The sequence below is a fragment of the Notolabrus celidotus genome, unplaced genomic scaffold (genome assembly GCF_009762535.1).
Source record: "Notolabrus celidotus isolate fNotCel1 unplaced genomic scaffold, fNotCel1.pri scaffold_130_arrow_ctg1, whole genome shotgun sequence".
Lineage (NCBI taxonomy): Eukaryota > Metazoa > Chordata > Actinopteri > Labriformes > Labridae > Notolabrus > Notolabrus celidotus.
The window spans coordinates 178474-196139 of NW_023260013.1; the positions used below are offsets into that span (position 1 = coordinate 178474).

The window sequence follows — 17666 nt, forward strand, 5'->3', positions numbered from 1 at the left end:
TAAAACAGGCTCTGAGTATTTAAAGTTTATAATGAACCATCTTTCAGAGGGACTCAGGATCAACTGAGGGCTCTAAAAGCAAAAACAGGTTCATGTTTTAAAACCACAGTAAGAGAGGAGTGAACGAGTGAATAAGATATACCTCCTGTTTCATTTTCTCCTGTTACTACATGTTGTGTTGGACCGGTCTGATGGAGGATGAGGGTTCAGACTGTGTGAGGGTTCAGACTGTGCGAGGGTTCAGACTGTGTGAGGGTTCAGACTCTGTCAGGGTTCAGACTCTGTCAGGGTTCAGACTGTGTGAGGGTTCAGACTGTGTGAGGGTTCAGACTCTGTCAGGGTTCAGACTGTGTGAGGGTTCAGACTGTGTGAGGGTTCCTCTGGCTTGTTATGTCTTATTTAATCTGTCATGTTATCTATTAATAAAATAAATACCTTATACTGTATATATCTGATCTACCTCTCATATGAGCTGAGGTTTGTCCCACCCTAAACTGAATAGATTTTTTAAATTTTTGAACATAAGGAAAATAGAGAGTTGAATTGTCCAGCAGGTTAAATGCAATTTAAAATAAAATAAAGTCAGTTTCAAAAAAAGTATTTCAGTTTCAAATCCTGATTTTCAAATTCATTATAATGATTTGATGTCAGTATCTAGAGGCTCACTCTCTCAGCTGCCTCAGCAGTGTTTTTGAAATAGCAGCCCTCATTATGGGACTGGTGGGCGGGGCGCCCTCATATGACGCGGGGTGCGTGACGTCACCGAGGTGATAAGTACCCGTCCTGCAGCCTGTTCGGTTTGTGTCTATGTGAGAAGTCAGAGGGGTTAGGTCTAAATCCACAACCCACAGCCTTTTTTCCGGACTCATTCTGAACCAACATGGAGGTCAGCGCGGAGGCCAAGAGGGTCATGGTCGTGGCTTTGGGGAAACTGTACAGCTCGCGCACCCAGAGGGGGGGTCTCCGTCTCCACCGGAGCCTCCTCCTCACCATGGTCATGAAATCTGCCCGGGACATTTACCACGCGGCGCAGGCGGCAGAGGAGAGCCTCCTCCCGGGCTGTGAGCAGATCCACTACATGGAGGGGGGGACCCCAGACTCTGCAGACCCTGCAGACCCTGCTGCTCAGCCTGAAGCCCAGGGTCCTGTCCCCGGGGAAGAGACCGGAGGAGAACGCACGGAGCTGCGCCATGACGCACACACGGAGCTGCGCCATGACGCACGCATGCGCACCGCTGACAACAAGGAGAACCAGTCTCCAGCTGTGGGTCAGTCCCAACACTCCAGGAAGAGAAGGGGCAAAGCAGCTGTGGAGCCGGACTTCCTGCCCTGCAAGAAGGCCAAACTGGAACAGGGACTCTGTCCTCAGCCTTTACTCGTGAGCTCCGTTCTGAACTGCAGCAGTGAACTGGGTTCACCACAGACCCCCATGCCTCTGCTCAGAGTCATTGCAGTGTGTTGAAACCCTGTGCAGGTCATGGGAATAAAATGTTTCCACATGGGAGTGTGGGCGAGCCTGAACCAGGACGCTGGAAGGAACCCGGATCCGGGGGCCCATAAAACCTAAACATGGCTCTCACCAAGCCGGGGCATGTTTGAGGAAGGAGCCGGGCCGGGTGCAGAGCTCTCCCTGACTTTTGGCCTAGATGTTGGACACTGTTCCTCACAGAGAGCAGAGCAGCGGGTCAAAGGTGGACCTGAAGGACTGGACTTGTCCGGAGGAGGCCTTAAACTGCCTTAATGAACCTTTTCACCAAAACCTGTTCAGAGAGCAGGACCCTCTGATCCACATGAACCTCTGATCCACATGAACATCTGATCCACATGTTGAAGCTTTGTGTCCAGAGTGATGACTGAAGTGTAAACCTTTCAATGATTCAACTACCTCAGTATTTATTAAACATGATTTGACTCAATGCAAGCTTCCAGTGATTTCTGTTCTCAGAGGGCCTTCTGATCACACACACACACACACACACACACACACACACACACACACACACACACACACACACACACACACACACTGATGTTTCTGTAAAGGCTTTTAGATTCAGGAGTGTTTGACAGGAAGCGTACTCTGAGGTGAAGAAGCTTGTGTCCTCCCCCCACAACTTTACAACCCCCACACTGATTTGCAGGACAAAAAGCAGGACCAGAGGAGACCAGACCCCCAAAGGGTGAGGGGGGAGGTTTTAGAGCTTCTGACCGGCCGTAAACTGAGAACAATGAGAGTCCCCTGACTCTCAAAGAAGGGTCTTTATTTGATTTTCAGCACTGTAAATTCAAACAGGGTGAGAGGGTGAAGATCTCAGGATCAGCTGATTGATGGGAGTCAAAGTGTGAGTGACGATCAGCTGATTTACAAACTGTGAGGAAGATAAGGAGGATGATTGGTCTGCAGAGAGATGTGTGTGACTCTAGAGAAGCTCTGAGGGAAAAACTATCAACAACACTGACTGTCTTTAAATTCATTGATCAGAAATATTCTGTTCAGCTTCTTGTGTTTTAAAGTCTTCCTACCTGTCTTATAAACATCAGCAGGTCAGAGGTGTGGGCTCCACAGACACATGGAGACTCCAGTCAAAGTAAAGGTACATTTAGGAACTTTAACTGAAGCAGGAACTCGTCTGTGAGCACACTCACACCAGAGTAAACTGCTGTGTTCAGGAAGTAAAAAGAAGAGGTTGAAAAGTAAGATGTGACCCCTACATCTTCCTAATCTTATAGTTGATGTATAACCAACAGGAGAGCGTTAGTGTGACCTGTCTGATTGAAGTTATTGAATCTTTTTGTTGCATCTGTATTTATCAGTCAGACGCTCCCCTGCAGGGAGTCACGGCCTGCTGTGCACAGAGCTCTCTGTGAATCCTCCAGTCTGCAGGACGATGATTAAAACAGCTCAGAGCTTCTCTGACTGAGGTCAGAAAGAGACGCCTGATTAGTAAAAGTGATGTTTCACTGAGGAGTTACTGATGAAGCTGTGAACGTGTTTGTTGTGATTACAACATGAGTGTCAGTTCACCTCATCATTAGACGTCAGCCAATCTGTTCATAGAGAGCTTGTCTCCTTTTTACCTTTCACTTTTCCTGTAACTCAGTAACTCATGTGATATAAACTGTAGTAAAGGACGACACCTCCTCCTAAAACTACACAACACTTGACTCTAAAACTTGACTCTAAAGAACAAGCAGAGAAAACAGAGACTCATGTTTGTTGTGTTTCAGTGACAGGAGTAAATGTAGTCCCTCTCAGTCATGCTATGGAGCTGCTGTGGACAGGGATTCTCTTGTGTTTGGGGGGAGGGTGCGAACAACAGGAGAAGGAATGCGGGGGGAAGTGCCTCTGGGAGCCCCATGGGGCCCCCTGCTTATTCTTCCGGCTGAAACTGGAGCACCCGGTCTGTGTACACAGGCTGGGAGGAGGGGCCGGACCCGTCTGGACATGCATGTGAAAAGTCACACACTCTCTCTCTCACACACACACACACACACACACACTCACTTTCTTACCAGGGCAGGTCATGCAAACACTCTGTGCACTCTGTCCCTGGTATAAACCTCTCTGGAGTGAAAACGCTGACACATCCACGTCCTCTGAGTGACTGAGTGAAACACAGGGGACATGATCTCTCATGTTTTGTTCCTTTATAAAGGAAACCTGCAGAGAACCTCTTCAGATGACGCTTGAAGCTGAATCAACACAGTTTCTGTCATTAACTGGACTCAGAGACAGCTAACAAACCCTCTTGTCTCTGGTTCTCAGCACGTCACAGGTCAGTCTGAACATCCATGAACCTTTTAACTGCTCCCTCCTCGGCTCCTCACTCCACACTGAGCAACATGCTCCTGATCACAGGTCAGCATTTAGAAACTGTGTTTTTCCTTCAGAGGCCAGGGAAAGGCCAGGAGGGATCTACCGCCCCCCTGTGGCCAAAAGGGACAAAAAACCCCCAACAATGCAGCTTTAAAGTTTCTATAAATCTAGAGGAGTCCTGTAGACCTGATGCTCCTGTGAACCTGCACTGATGGAGAGATCATTATTCTGTTCCTTCTTCATGGACGTGCAGAATAAAGAGGAACACACACTTCCTGCTGCGATCACTGGGCTGAAGACGAACTGATAACTGCTCACACACTGCAGGAGGATTATTTATTCTACATCATTTATTTATCTGGTTTTAAACTTGCTTCACCTCGGTGTGTTTTTATTTATTGGAGAGATTTTCATTTGATTTATTTATTGATATTCCTCTCTCTCATGTCCTGATCGCCCTCATGCTTAGCTGATTCTGATTCTATCATTATGGTCGTTTAGTCCTTGGGTCCAGTCCTCAGGTGGGTCCAGTCCTCAGGTGGGTCCAGTCCTCAGGTGGGTCCAGTCCTCAGGTGGGCCCAGTCCTCAGCGTCTCAGGTCCTTGTGTGGGTCTGAAGCAGACTCTCTCTGTGATGGTGCGTTCAATGACTCTTGTGTTAGTGTTTGTTACGTCTCCTGTACTCTGATGATCCGGAGCACACAGCGCTGCAGGATCCTCATTGGTCAACACAGCTGTCAATCATGATGTCACACCTCCTCTTTTAATAGCATCAATAACTGATTCAAAGTAAACATGAACACTGAGACATAAACCAGCGTGATCAGACCCTGATATAATGTTTGACAAACATGTATTTGACCTGTGTTTGAGTTCAGTGTGAGCGATCTGTTATAAAGGAGGAGGCGGGGTTTATGAGCTATACTGCAGCTGGTCAGCAGGGGGAGCTCTAAAGGTTTTGGCTTCACTTTATGGCAGCAGTCGCGCCCTCCATCCTCTAAATAAAGATCAACACATCCTCACAGTCACACAGAGAGAAGCAGTCACACGGACAAAGAGGAGACGAGGCGGTGTGCATTCTCTCTGGATTTTATTCTTTAGGAAGAGTTCTGTTTGGAATTACAAAATGCACTGGTAGAAATAGCAGTGAGACAGGTTGAGAGTGTGACAGATAAGAGTGTGAGAGAGACAGAGTTCAAGAGAGAAAAAGAAGGAGTGAGTGAGAGATCAAGGGTTCCAAGGCCATCATCGTACTGAGAGCGTCACCCGATGAGTCCGGCTCCTGCAGCCCCTGATCCCCACAGAGAGAAGAGGGGAGAATACACCGTCTTCTGAACTGAACTTTCTTTTCTTTGTATATTTTTTCTTTAAAAACAGTTCTTTTTTGTGGTGTCCTGAACATGGTCGTGTTGTGCCTCAACCCCATGTAACAGAAGAAAACAAACGAGACTTACTCTCACCAAAGTCTCTTTTTTCATCTTTAGCTTTTTTTTTTTTTGCAGTTTTAAAGTTTTTTGTTCTCAAAAATAGAAGGAAAAAGAAAACGTTGCTTTTTAAAAACATCTATCTATTTAAATATTCTTTTTTTATTCCTCTGAATTCATTAATCTGCTTTTTCTTTTATGTCCTGAAGATGACTGTTAACCCACGGTGTGGCATGCACATAGCACATGCATTTCTGGAACTAGATATTTTTTCCTTTTTTAATCTTTTGTACTTAAAAAACTTTTTTTTTCTCAGTAGCGGCTTTACATTGCTTCTTGAAGACTTTGTGTGGTTAATCAGCGTGTTAGTGGATTTCACTGCAGCATTGACACAAAGATGGATGGTGAATGTTTAGGACTGGGTCTGCTTCATTCAGGGGCTACTGAGATTACACACACACACATATGCACGCACGCACACACACACACACACACACACACGCACACACACACAGAGAAGGAGTCAAAAGATTTCTGGAGACAGAGATTAGAAAGCAAAGCAAGCAGTGAAACCAAAGCATAAAAACTGATCAGAAACACACTCACACATGAACAGGCACACACTTTAAACCCACCTACACACACACACACACACACACACACACACGCAGACACACACCACAACCAGGAGCTACATACCTAGTGTGCTTTCTGATTTAAGTGTAGTGATGTGAAAAAATACTCGTTTGTGACATTCCACTGAGGTTGGAAAGACACTAATAGGCAGTTTTTTTTCTTTTCTATTTTCGTTGCATTCTCTGGTCAACATGTGATGATGGGCCTCCAGGATAATTCAAAGAATCAAATTCAAATCCATAAATCAATAAGAAGCTAAAGTAAGGATGTCAGGGCTGACAGTGGTGTGCGTTAGTGACCAGTGTTAGTTTGAGGCACACAGAGATACACACAGAGAGAACGTAAAGATGTACAGGAGTGAAACACACTGAACACAGATGCTTTAGAGGAAACACAGAAAGGCCCAGAACACATCGCTTCTGCAACCCGTCCACAGCAGGCGACTGTGCGGTTCAGTCACCTGAGTTTACACACGGGGGGCTCTGCAGGTCAGAGGTCACTGATCACATCAAACCTGTCTGTAAAGGGAGGGATAGAAACTCATGGAGACAATCAGCACGTTTACATGATGTTAAAGAATCGGTCTGAGGAAAGCTGCACGTTAATAATCCGTGTAAACATGTTAGTCCAGCTGAGAGTCCGACACCTCAGAGTCACACGGTTAGGGAGTCAGTCTGTGCATGCTCCTCCACAGCTCACACCCGGCGGTTAGAAGCCAGCGTTAGTGTCTGCCTTTAGATATAACCATAAACCGGAGAGACAGCATGCATCTCTTTAAACCACAGCGTACGTACGGAGAGCCGTGAAGCTCGCCCGCCTCTCGCTCACGTGTTGGCGGATTGTTTCGGTACGTGTTGTCAAATTGTAGCTGAAAGGGAGAATATCGCCCCCTGCTGCACACCGAGACAGCAGCCCAGTTAGAATAACCACAGCTTGACTAACTGTGCATGTAAACGTACTGAATGTTGGTCATACAGCGCCACCATGAGGTCATCAGTGGTAATGGAGCTCTAAGTTAAGCACCTGCAGGAGGAGGGGCTATCCTTTAAAGTCTATCAGTGAGTATCAGTGTTTAGAAATCCTGGACCCACGCCTCACCACCCCCAGGCACACCTGCAGACTCAATCTCCCACAATGCATCTGTAGGGTTGAGAAAATGAAACGCTAGGCCCAAACGAAACCAAAGAAACAGAAACACAAGCACACAGAGAACAGAATATTGGAGAATCTTCCTCATTATCACAAACATCATGATCATCATTTTCTCCTCACGTCATCTTTTTGTCCGTTATTACCGTCAGTAACAAAGAAAACAAAGATGAAGAGTTTCTCTCCTTCCTGCGCCTCTCTTTTGGTCTCTTTCTCTCTGATGTCTCTGTTTTAACCCCCAAACCCTGGAAGACTTTAATGTTACTGATTAGTTGGACCCAATATGGACACAGAGTCCTTTAACCACGTTACCCTGCTTCCCAGTGTTTCGTTTTAGAAGTTTCACTTTAGTTATAAAAAAGTTACTTTCACAAAAATCTGTGCAATTCGAGCTGTATCAGTGGCAGGCATCTGGCATGGAACACACAGACAAGCAAGCAAAAAGTCATCCCTCTGTTCCCTCTGGACGTGGATCAGAGAAATCCCCGGTCTCCTCCGTCACTTGGTTTTAGTGTTTTTGAAGATGCAGAGAGAGGAATGTTTTACAGAGGAGAGAGAAAGAGAAACAGAAAGAGAGAGAAACCCCAAAGACCACAAGAGAAATGACCGAGTAAAGTTCCCCCCGCATACAGTAGATTCTCTTTGTTGCTATTATTATTTTTTGTATCATTCATGCAGGATTCAACAGGGTGTACAACTTCGCAAGTCTAAAAACTGAAGCTGTGTGGGGTGCAACAGAAGATTCAAGCTTCAATGTTTTGAAGAAGTAGAAGAGAAGGAGGAAGAAGAAGCAGGAGTAGAAGAAGAAATACTGCAGAAAACAGTTACTGGTTTGTATGTTTTTTTCTTTCTGTAACCCATCTCCACTTTTTTGTTTTTCTTCTCCCAAAGGTCAAAGGTCAAAGGTCGAGGGTCGAGGGTCGGCGACATTGTTTCTTGGAGGAGGGTGTTTTCAGGAGTGTCCCCCCCAACAGACCCATCCAGACCTCGAGACTCAGACTCGTCAACCCCGAACAACGCTTCCCAACTCTCCCACCCACTCGCCCGTCTCACCTCATACAGGCGGAGGGCTCACTCTTAGTTTCTATTTAAAAACACAGATGATAAAACTCATCAATATTGAACTGGTGGCTGGGAGGGTTGGATTGGATTCTTGTTGAAGCTAACTCCGGTGAAGTTAGCTTCAAGAGGCGGAAAAAAAACCAGTGGTCGTTCTTCTGATCCGACTGTAAAGTGTCTTTTGTCGAGTCGCAACTCTTGACATCTTGTAAGTGGCTGTAGCTCTTTGCCAGAGGCGTAATTTAAGACACACAAAGACGCTCGTCCTTCACCCTTCGCTTGCATCCTTAAAAACTGCAATTTGAGGTTAGTCTTATTTGGCATCAGAGATGAACGCAACAACAATGCACGCAGATCATGGAGGTGGTTTGTCCTTCCCTTACACCACCTGTTTCTCCAGAGTCTGCCTCATCCCTTCATCCTGACACCGGTCCTCTATGAAGTCCAACACTACTGGGACGTGTCGCGCAGAGGAAGAGAGGAAACAACTGAACAAAGGAAAGGATCATGGTTTCTCTTGGCAGTCAGAGCTCTGGCTCAGAGCTTCCTTTCTTCTTCTTTCCCTCCATCCATCAATTCTTTTTCCCCATTAAGCCCCTCCCCCATCCCCAGAGGCTAGCACCAGTCGTCCGCCTCCGTCTCGCCGTAGGGTTCATGCAGGCCCTTTCGGGGACCTCTCGGATGCCCGGCTGGAGGGGGGACCTTGTGAGGTCCGGTGTGTGGCGGTCCGTGGAGATGCGTGGACGGCGATGAAGAGCGGTAGCCGTTGGGGAGGCGGCGCTGGGCGGCGGGCTGCATCTGGCCCTGCACAGGCCCAGTCAGGGCGGTGGTGGGCGGGGGCGCGTGGTGGACAGTCCTCGGGGAGGTGCGACTGGGCTGTTGGTGGGGCGGGGGGTGAGGGTGGGGGTTGTTTACAGGATGTGGTTGGGGTGGAGGGAGGGGGTGGGGGTTGTGTGGCTGCTGTTGAGGTGGAGGCGGCAGTGGGTGGTTGGCCAGGGCATGAGGGTGGGGGTTCCCACCCTGCATGGGGCTCTGCTCGTAGGCAGGGGGTTCATGGTGGGGCTCATAGTCCTGGTAGTCCTGGTTGTAGAAGCAGCCATCCCCTTCCATGGAGCCGCCTCCACCTGTGTCTCCCCAGCGAGAGGGGGGGTGATGCCCCTGGCGGGGTCCACCGTGATGGGCTAAGGGGAGGCCAGCAGGGGGAGGGCCCTGGCCCATGGGGGGTTCAGGAGAAAAGTGTCGGGGGGCGGGGGCGGGGGGCCGACCCTGAGGTCCCCCAGGTGGCGTGGGCATGGCCTTACGGACTACAGGGGAGTAGGTCACGTGGGGCCGGGGGGTTGCGGGGGTCTGAGGCAACTGTCGACGACCTCGGCGTGGCGTACTGGTCCCCGAGGTGGAGGGGACGGGACTTCCACTGACCGAACTACTGCCCTACACGAAAAGTGAAATAAAGCAAATAAAAAGAACGAACCACAAATTCAACGACAAAACATGTAGAATAAAAGAGAGGATGGGAAAGAGAGAGCATAAAACAAAAGAGAGGGAGAGAGAGAAGGCAAGGAGGAGAGGCAGAGAGGAAGCAAACAGTCCCAGAAAGAAAGGCAAGAAAAGACAGGAACAAGAAGCAGAGCAACAATAAGAAGAGAAGCACCAGTCATAATGAAGGTGGAGCGGAGGAGGAGGAGGAGAGGGAGGCAGAATGACAGGCACCCAAAGAAAGAGAGGAGTGGATAAAAGATGAGATCAAACAGCAGCATACATGAAGAAGCAACATGTTACGCAGAGGAAAGGAAACAAAAGACGACAGGAGAAAAAAAGGGTAAAGGGTTGATTTCAGGAGCAAATAGTGAGGAACAGGGTAAATATGGATTACTGAAGGTGTTTTATACTGCTGGGACAGAGCTCTGTGTATAAAACATCAACTCTCTCTAAAGTTAGGATGGAGGAATCATCCTCTCCCAACGAAGGGTCCTTTGCAGGAGCGTTTAAATCCGGACGCTCAGACTGAAAGATTTCCAGCAAAGGTTCGGTTTTTGGGAAAGGATGCCAAAACAGGGAAGTAGTGTGGGGAAGAACCGGCAGCCTAATACATTCAGGGAGGGCAGGTGGGGGTCAGGGACTCAAATATACATCAGTATGTATATTTGTTTGGTTGTTGGAACGGAGAATTAAAGCAGTAACTGAATCAAACAAACATTAAATACTCACGATTTCATCAACAAACACTAGCTCAGGGAGGAAACTGAAGCTGCAGTCATTACACAATCTCACATGTCATTCTAACAACACATGAGGATCTATTTAACCTCCACTGTTCATGTAAAGTCATGAGGTTCAAACACAATCAATGCTCTGCTGCTACAAAGTTAGACCAACACACTGTGAGCTGACTGAGCTGAGAAGACTAGAGAGCTTTAGCATGTTCTGTTAAATCAAGCTAAAGACCACGTGCACACAAGTCGACCCGGAAGCCCACCTGTCTGTGTGTGAGGCACTCCCGACCCTCGCTGGGTGATCGAGACCAGCGGCGGTCTCTGTCCCTCTCCCTCTCCCGATCGTGGTCTCTCTCCCGATCGTGGTCTCTCTCCCGATCGTGGTCCCTCTCCCGGTCGTGGTCTCTGTCCCGGTCGTGGTCTCTCTCCCGATCGTGGTCCCTTTCCCGGTCGTGGTCTCTGTCCCGGTCGTGGTCTCTCTCCCGGTCATGGTCTCTCTCCCGGTCATGGTCTCTGTCCCGGTCGTGGTCTCTGTCCCGGTCGTGGTCTCTCTCCCGGTCGTGGTCTCTGTCCCGGGAGTGTCTGTGTCCATACTCGCCTCCTCGCTCTGCTACATAGCGCTCTTTATCCACAGAGCCGTGGTGGTGGTGATGATGATGGTGGTGTTTGCGGTCTTTGGAGCGGCCGCGGTCTCTGTCCCGATCCTTGTCCTTGAGGTCTCCTGACTGAGTGGTCGTGCTCAGGTCTGTGCCCAGGCCTGGAGATGGAGGGAAACGGACTCGTTAGTAAGATGAGAGAAACAACAGGTTTACAATTTATCAATCACACTTAGAGACAACTGTGCTGCTGCTCTCCCTGCCTTAGATATTCTTATATATGCAAGTTAAAGGGAGGGGAGGTGTGCTCTCCCTACAGTGGCTTTTAATGCATGCACATTAAAGGGGGAGGTGTGCTGTCCCTGCTTTGGATTTGAATGTATGCACATGAATAGGAGAGGAGGTGTGCTCTCTCTGCCTTTTGTTTTTATGTATGCAGATGAAAGGGAGGTGAGGTGGGCTCTCCCTACATTGGCTTTTAATGCATGCACATTAAAGGGGGAGGTGTGCTCTACCTGCCTTGGATTTTTATGTATGCACATGAATAGGAGAGGAGGTGTGCTCTCTCTGCCTTTTGTTTTTATGTATGCAGATGAAAGGGAGGTGAGGTGGGCTCTCCCTACATTGGCTTTTAATGCATGCACATGAAAGGGGGAGGTGTGCTCTACCTGCCTTGGATTTTTATGTATGCACATGAATAGGAGAGGAGGTGTGCTCTCTCTGCCTTTTGTTTTTATGTATGCAGATGTAAGGGAGGTGAGGTGGGCTCTCCCTACAGTGGCTTTTAATGCATGCACATGAAAGGGGGAGGTGTGCTCTACCTGCCTTGGATTTGAATGTATGCACATGAATAGGAGAGGAGGTGTGCTCTCTCTGCCTTTTGTTTTTATGTATGCAGATGAAAGGGAGGTGAGGTGGGCTCTCCCTACAGTGGCTTTTAATGCATGCACATGAAAGGGGGAGGTGTGCTGTCCCTGCCTTGGATTTTTATGTATGGTGTTCACGTATGCAAGTGAAAGTCAGTGAGCTCTCAGAACAGAGCCAAAGCGCCACACATCAGTCATTACAGGCATATAATAATTATTTCTGGCTTCAGTGAACCGGACTGGATTAAAGATTCCAGAAAATAAGAAGTGAACAGACGAGTTTAGCCACGTCAAATTCAAACCCAACACCAGCTAAGGTTATAGAAGCTTCAATATTTTGGATTTAGATAGCAGCTAGTTGCTAATAAGCTTCTTTTCGTGGCTCATTATGATTTTATAAAAGACGACTTTGAGAATGCAAATGAGGATTTGGGTTTTCAGAGACTTTAATCAGACACAGTGGAATCAATCTGAATTTAAGAAGTTGTCCTTGCTTTGTTACAATACACCCTCAGTAGTAAGAGTTCTAATCAGCATCTGTTTGTGTGTGTGTGTGTGTGTGTGTGTGTGTGTGTGTGTGTGTGTTCGGGGGTCTGTCCCACCTGTGTCCCCCTCTGTGTATCGATGCAGCGACCTCTCGGATGCCCGATGGCTCCTCTCTTTTCTCCGGTGCCCGTGTCGGGAGCTTCTCCCCTCCTCCGGCACACGCTCCATGGTGTAGTCGTCTTGTCCCCCTTTGTCTCGGTGTCCTCGTCCGGACCTGCTGTGGCCCAGAGACGAGGCGGAGCGCTTCATGGGACTGCTGTCGTTGATGGTCTGAGAGACAAAGAGAGAGAGAGCACCGAGGCAGGGAGGGAGGGAGAGAAGGAGAGGTGCAGGGAGAGACGTTTCCTTTGATTGGTGTTTACTGAGAGATAACAGGTGGAGGCACTGTGTGTGTGTGTGTGTGTGTGTGTGTGTGTGTGTATGTGTGTGTGTATTGTACTCTGTGAAAGCCAACGTGTCCTCCTCCAACATCATAAGCCACCCACACTCCTACATTAGAAACAACCTCCCCATCAAGCTACTTCAAACATGGATGGAAAGCGTTAGTCGGGTAGGCGTCGGCCAAAAGCAGACGCAGGATGGACTTCATCTTTATCAGAATTATTGAGCCCCTACAAAAAGTGTTTATCAGACTAACTGAATCAAAGTGAGATGTTCAGGTTAAAGAGAAAGACGAGGAAGAACCCATCCGAGGAGACGGGGGTCCACGTCCTCGGTCTGTCCGCTCATGTTTGATCAGTTTAACTCTGAATATCTCACTGCATGCATGAAGCATCTACTATCTGAGATGTCAACACCTCTTCTTCCTCTGAGCTACTCCCCAAATACCCTGTTTGAAAATGTCTTAAACTCTAATCATTAACCCCTTGTGGAGAAAATAAAAAAGTAAACAGGAAACATAAAAAAGACAGTTTCAATAGATGACTGCAAACAGCCATGCCTTCCATGCGTCTGTTCTCGCTTTGAATAGAAAGGTCAGTAAAGTCCTCCATCCTCAGCACCCCCCTGAACCCCCTAAACCCCTGAACATGGAACATTCCAGGCTGCAAAGACTCCTCTACGTCTGCAGGTCAATGTGCTTCATCCAGCCATGCAGGCAGCTGCATCGGCGTTGTCCTGAGTGCTCATGCTCTGGCAGGACAAAGCCTATGGAGCCACACGGTTCTGACCTGGACATGAAATCCTTATCAGGCTACTTCAGTGCTAGATCCGTTTGGGCAGCTGGTCTGATTTTCAGTTATCGTGACGAATCAACTGACAGATTGGCAGATGACTGTAGAGCACCAGATTATTGGGCCTCATAGAAGTAGCACTGAGAATCCCAACAACACATCCATTCACACACAGTCGCTCTTTCCTCCTCTCATCATCTTCACTCACTCACAGCGACACTTTCAGACACACTGTGTGCATGCAGGTAAGCAGGAAGGAATGGAGACCGACACATAAGCAGACGAGTACACAGGCGTGGAGACACAGGCGTGGAGACACAGGCGTGGACACACAGGCGTGGAGACACAGGCGTGGACACACAGGCGTGGAGACACAGGCGTGGACACACAGAGCAACAAAGCGCTAGCAGCAGAGACAGAGACACGAAGAAGCCACAGACAGCATGGCGTGTTGACATGTTGAGGACGTGCAGAGTTCAGCTCAGGCCCAAACACTGCGTTTGGTGCATGACAGAGGCAGCGAGGGATGCTGGGAATCATGCTGAATCAATGTGTCCAAATAATAAAGTCCTTCTATACTAAAGAGACAACATGGAGACATGACGGATGAGAAAAACAGACGACTGCTCGAGAGAGCAAAGGGAGAGAGAGAGAGAGAGAGAGAGAGAGATAGAGAGAGAGAGAAGACAGGGAAGACAGGGTACATACACTGAGGTTACTGCCACGTTGTCTCCCTTTCCTCCGCTGCTGTATGAGCACAGAGAAGACACACACACACACACACACACACACAGACACACACACACACAAAGAGCCACAAATACACCGAAGGAGTGGACATACATGAAGTATACACACAGAACCAGAAGAAGAAAGAGGGAGGGGAGGAGGAGAGGATGGGGTGATACACAGTGGATCAGAAAAAGGGGGGCAGAGGAGTTCAATCAGGTGGAGGTTCAACAAAAAGAAAAAGAGGGGGTGGTGTTGATGGGGTGCCAGGGTGGAGTGCGAGGAAAGAAAGAAAGAAAGAGAAGGAGGGACAGAGAGAGAGAGAGAGAGAGTCTGATTAGACACAGAAGCTGCAGTGAAGGTGGAAGAGAAACACTTACCACAGACACGGGGTGGATGGTGCCCACACAAGATTATAAAGACAAGGTCACCATGACAATGCTCAACCAACAGCTGCACAGTCACAACAGCAGTGAGGCAGATACACACACATGGATATATACGGGAGCCCCAGGTGGACGTGCATCTCTCTCTCTTTACTCTGTGTCCCTGAGACAACAAGTTCACTTTAGATCTTTACTCAGGATCGTAACTAGACTTTTAAATCATCAAACTAACAGACCGGTGCAGACAGATGCAGAGGTGGAAGAACACCAAAACATGGTGAGTGCTCCAGAAGAACCTGGGCACATCTGATCCAGAGACTGACCCAGAACAGGAGGAGACAACTGCTGAAGTTCTGCAACAGCATGTCTCTGATTGTTAGTCCTACTTTCTTATACTTCATGTGTAACTGTCTGTGGTTGGACCTCGTGGTTGAGGCAGTTAGCACCAGCTGAAGGCGGCATGTTGTTCTTAAATATAAAGAGACGAGCTAACAGGACTATTCAGGAGTCAGATGGAGTTTCAGACATGTAGCATGGTGGGCTTCACACATCAGGATATTCCCAACCACAACGTCTCCATTGACGGCTTCCTGACCGTCCGGGCAGACCGGGATAGCTGTGAGAGCGCCGTGGGCCTCTGACCATATTATCTGCACAGGGAGATCTCACATGTCATACTGGTAGCTGTTTACATCCCCCCTCTGCCAACCAGACTACGGCGTCCAACGTCCTCAACGCTGCCTTCTTCCTGATCTCCAGACAGACCACCAGAGGGCCCTCTTCCTGATCTCCAGACAGACCACCAGAGGGCCCTCTTCCTGATCTCCAGACAGACCACCAGAGGGCCCTCTTCCTGATCTCCAGACAGACCACCAGAGGGCCCTCTTCCTGATCTCCAGACAGACCACCAGAGGGCCCTCTTCCTGATCTCCGGGGACTTCATGTATTTATTTTCTACAGAGCTTATTATTGTATTTGTATAACTGTTATGACTGAATCCCCTCCCTGGGATAAATAAAGTATGTCTGATTCTGGTCCTGTGCTTGTTTTAGTCCTCTGGTGCTGGGACAGAGTCCAGACGGTGTGTCTGACTCTGACCTTTGACATCTTGACACTAAAACATTAAAGTGAAACAATAATAGTGTATCAGGAAGCTGGAGGAGGGGGAGTGTTTTTGCATGCTTGCTTATTTCAATCACTCCTGGCGTTACATCACCACAGGAGCAGATTCACACCGCCGTGTAGAAGCTTAGTGTTTCTGCAGACACACTGCAGAGGCTTCATCTCTTCTACATGCTCAGGGTTGATTAAAGTAAAGCTGAGGAACGACATGTTCTCCATTATATGGGACCTTTAACTTACCTCACAGTTTGGCAGCATGGCATGTCCTGCTCCATGACACATTGTGACACCAATATCATGCAGACTCATAAAATGAAAGGTCTAAAGTGACCAGGAAACCGTCCTGTTATCACAAGAACACAAGCTCTGCTGTCTCCTGACGAGACGAGGAAGCCGGAGCCGTTACCCCGAGACAGAGAGACAAACCTTCAGACCTCAAAGAACAGAAACAACCAGGACTGGCTCACTAACGGACACAGGGTGTTAAACGTATGGATGCATGTCCGCTTAGGGCTCCTGTAGATATGCAGAGTTGCAACACACAATTACATTTAACTCACAGAGCAGACAACAGAGACAGAAACAGAGTGAGGAACAGGGCACAGTGAGAGCACTGGGAAAAGTTACAGAGCACACTCAACTGACTACCTAAACAACACACACACACACACACACACACACACACACACACACACACACACACACACACACACACACACACACACACACCCTGACAAACACACACACATCCACCCACACCCTGACAAACACACACACACACTGCAAGTATACACAATGTCATGCTGGATCCCAAATTCCCCCCAAATTCATAAAGAGCTCAGCACAACCTTCAATAAAAAGGAAGAGACAGTTTAGTACAAAAACAACAACAACCAGAAACCAAGAGGAAATAATGGAGGGCACAGAAGTGTGTGAACTATGTGTGTGTTCGTGTGTGTGTGTGTGTGTGTTTGTAAATATGTTGTGTGAATATGACAACCAGAGCACTCTCCAGAGTTTATAACAGTATAAAATGGATGAGTGTGTTTGATGGAAAACAGGACAACCACGGTTAAAAACCTGCATGCAGGTGAGAGGATGAGAGGACGAGAGGACAACAGAGGAGGAGGAGGAGGAGGAGGAGGAGGAGAAGAAGAGAGGAGCAGAGCTCTGACTTTGCCTTGTTGTGGTTTGAATGCATGTTTTGAAGTTTCTGAAAACATTTCCATGTTTTCATCAGAACAATCATCATGTAGACACTTTAATGGTTCTTTGAAAAGAGGAATAAAGACGCGATCTTCTCCTTGCCTTTAGTGACCTTCAGTCAGAATGAATCAATGAACTCTCTCAGACATGGATTCAACAAACCACAGCAGTAAAGGTCGCAGCAACCAGTCAGATCTTTGATGATCTTTTCAACCCAAAGCGGATGAGGAGCACAGAAAATGGGAGGAATAGAAAGAGAGTGGAAAGGTGAGAATGCTGCTCACTTGGTTGTCGCCTGGGAGGCGGGGCATGGAAGCGGCCCTGCCATGGCCTTCCATTGGTGGAAAGTGCTCAGTATCCGAGTAACCATCCTGCCCCATCTCTCTCATCTCTACCGTCTGCAAACAGAGCAGGAGAGCAGGAGATGGCTGCCATGAAAACTGATAGGGAGCAGGGGGACAGGTGGGAGAGGGTGTTATCCAGAGGAAGCAGAGAACCGAGGCTCTCAGAGAGGTCAAAGCAGTTAGTGGGAAATCTGAGGAGTGAGTTAGTGAGGGAGTGTGTGTGAAGAGGGAACGCTGTCGTTCTTTTTTATCATGTTATGGATGAAAACAAAGGTTTGGTAGTTGGGGCTTACATGGAGAAGATAAAAGCAAAGCCCACCTGTAATTAGAACTTGTGTTTTCAGCTGTGGCCGTCAGAGAGGGAGCTACGAGCTAATCCAAATGTTGTCTGTTTGAGAGTGTG

General features: G+C 48.1%; 2 protein-coding genes across 2 annotated transcripts; one reads left to right on the forward strand and one right to left on the reverse strand.

Moving 5' to 3' along the window:
* Positions 1-770: 770 nt before the first annotated feature.
* LOC117808600 (immediate early response gene 2 protein-like) lies at positions 771-1916 on the forward strand. The gene has a single exon (XM_034678315.1). It carries the CDS (start codon positions 881-883, stop codon positions 1460-1462), a length of 582 nt encoding a protein of 193 aa, XP_034534206.1. The 5' UTR covers positions 771-880; the 3' UTR covers positions 1463-1916.
* A 2972-nt stretch (positions 1917-4888) lies between these two features.
* LOC117808599 (voltage-dependent P/Q-type calcium channel subunit alpha-1A-like) lies at positions 4889-17300 on the reverse strand. The gene is made up of 4 exons (XM_034678314.1): positions 17204-17300; positions 12361-12574; positions 10560-11053; positions 4889-9514 (listed from the first exon to the last, which is right to left on the reverse strand). Exons 1-4 carry the CDS (start codon positions 17297-17299, stop codon positions 8699-8701), a joined length of 1620 nt encoding a protein of 539 aa, XP_034534205.1. The 5' UTR covers position 17300; the 3' UTR covers positions 4889-8698.
* Between the last annotated feature and the right edge of the window lie 366 nt (positions 17301-17666).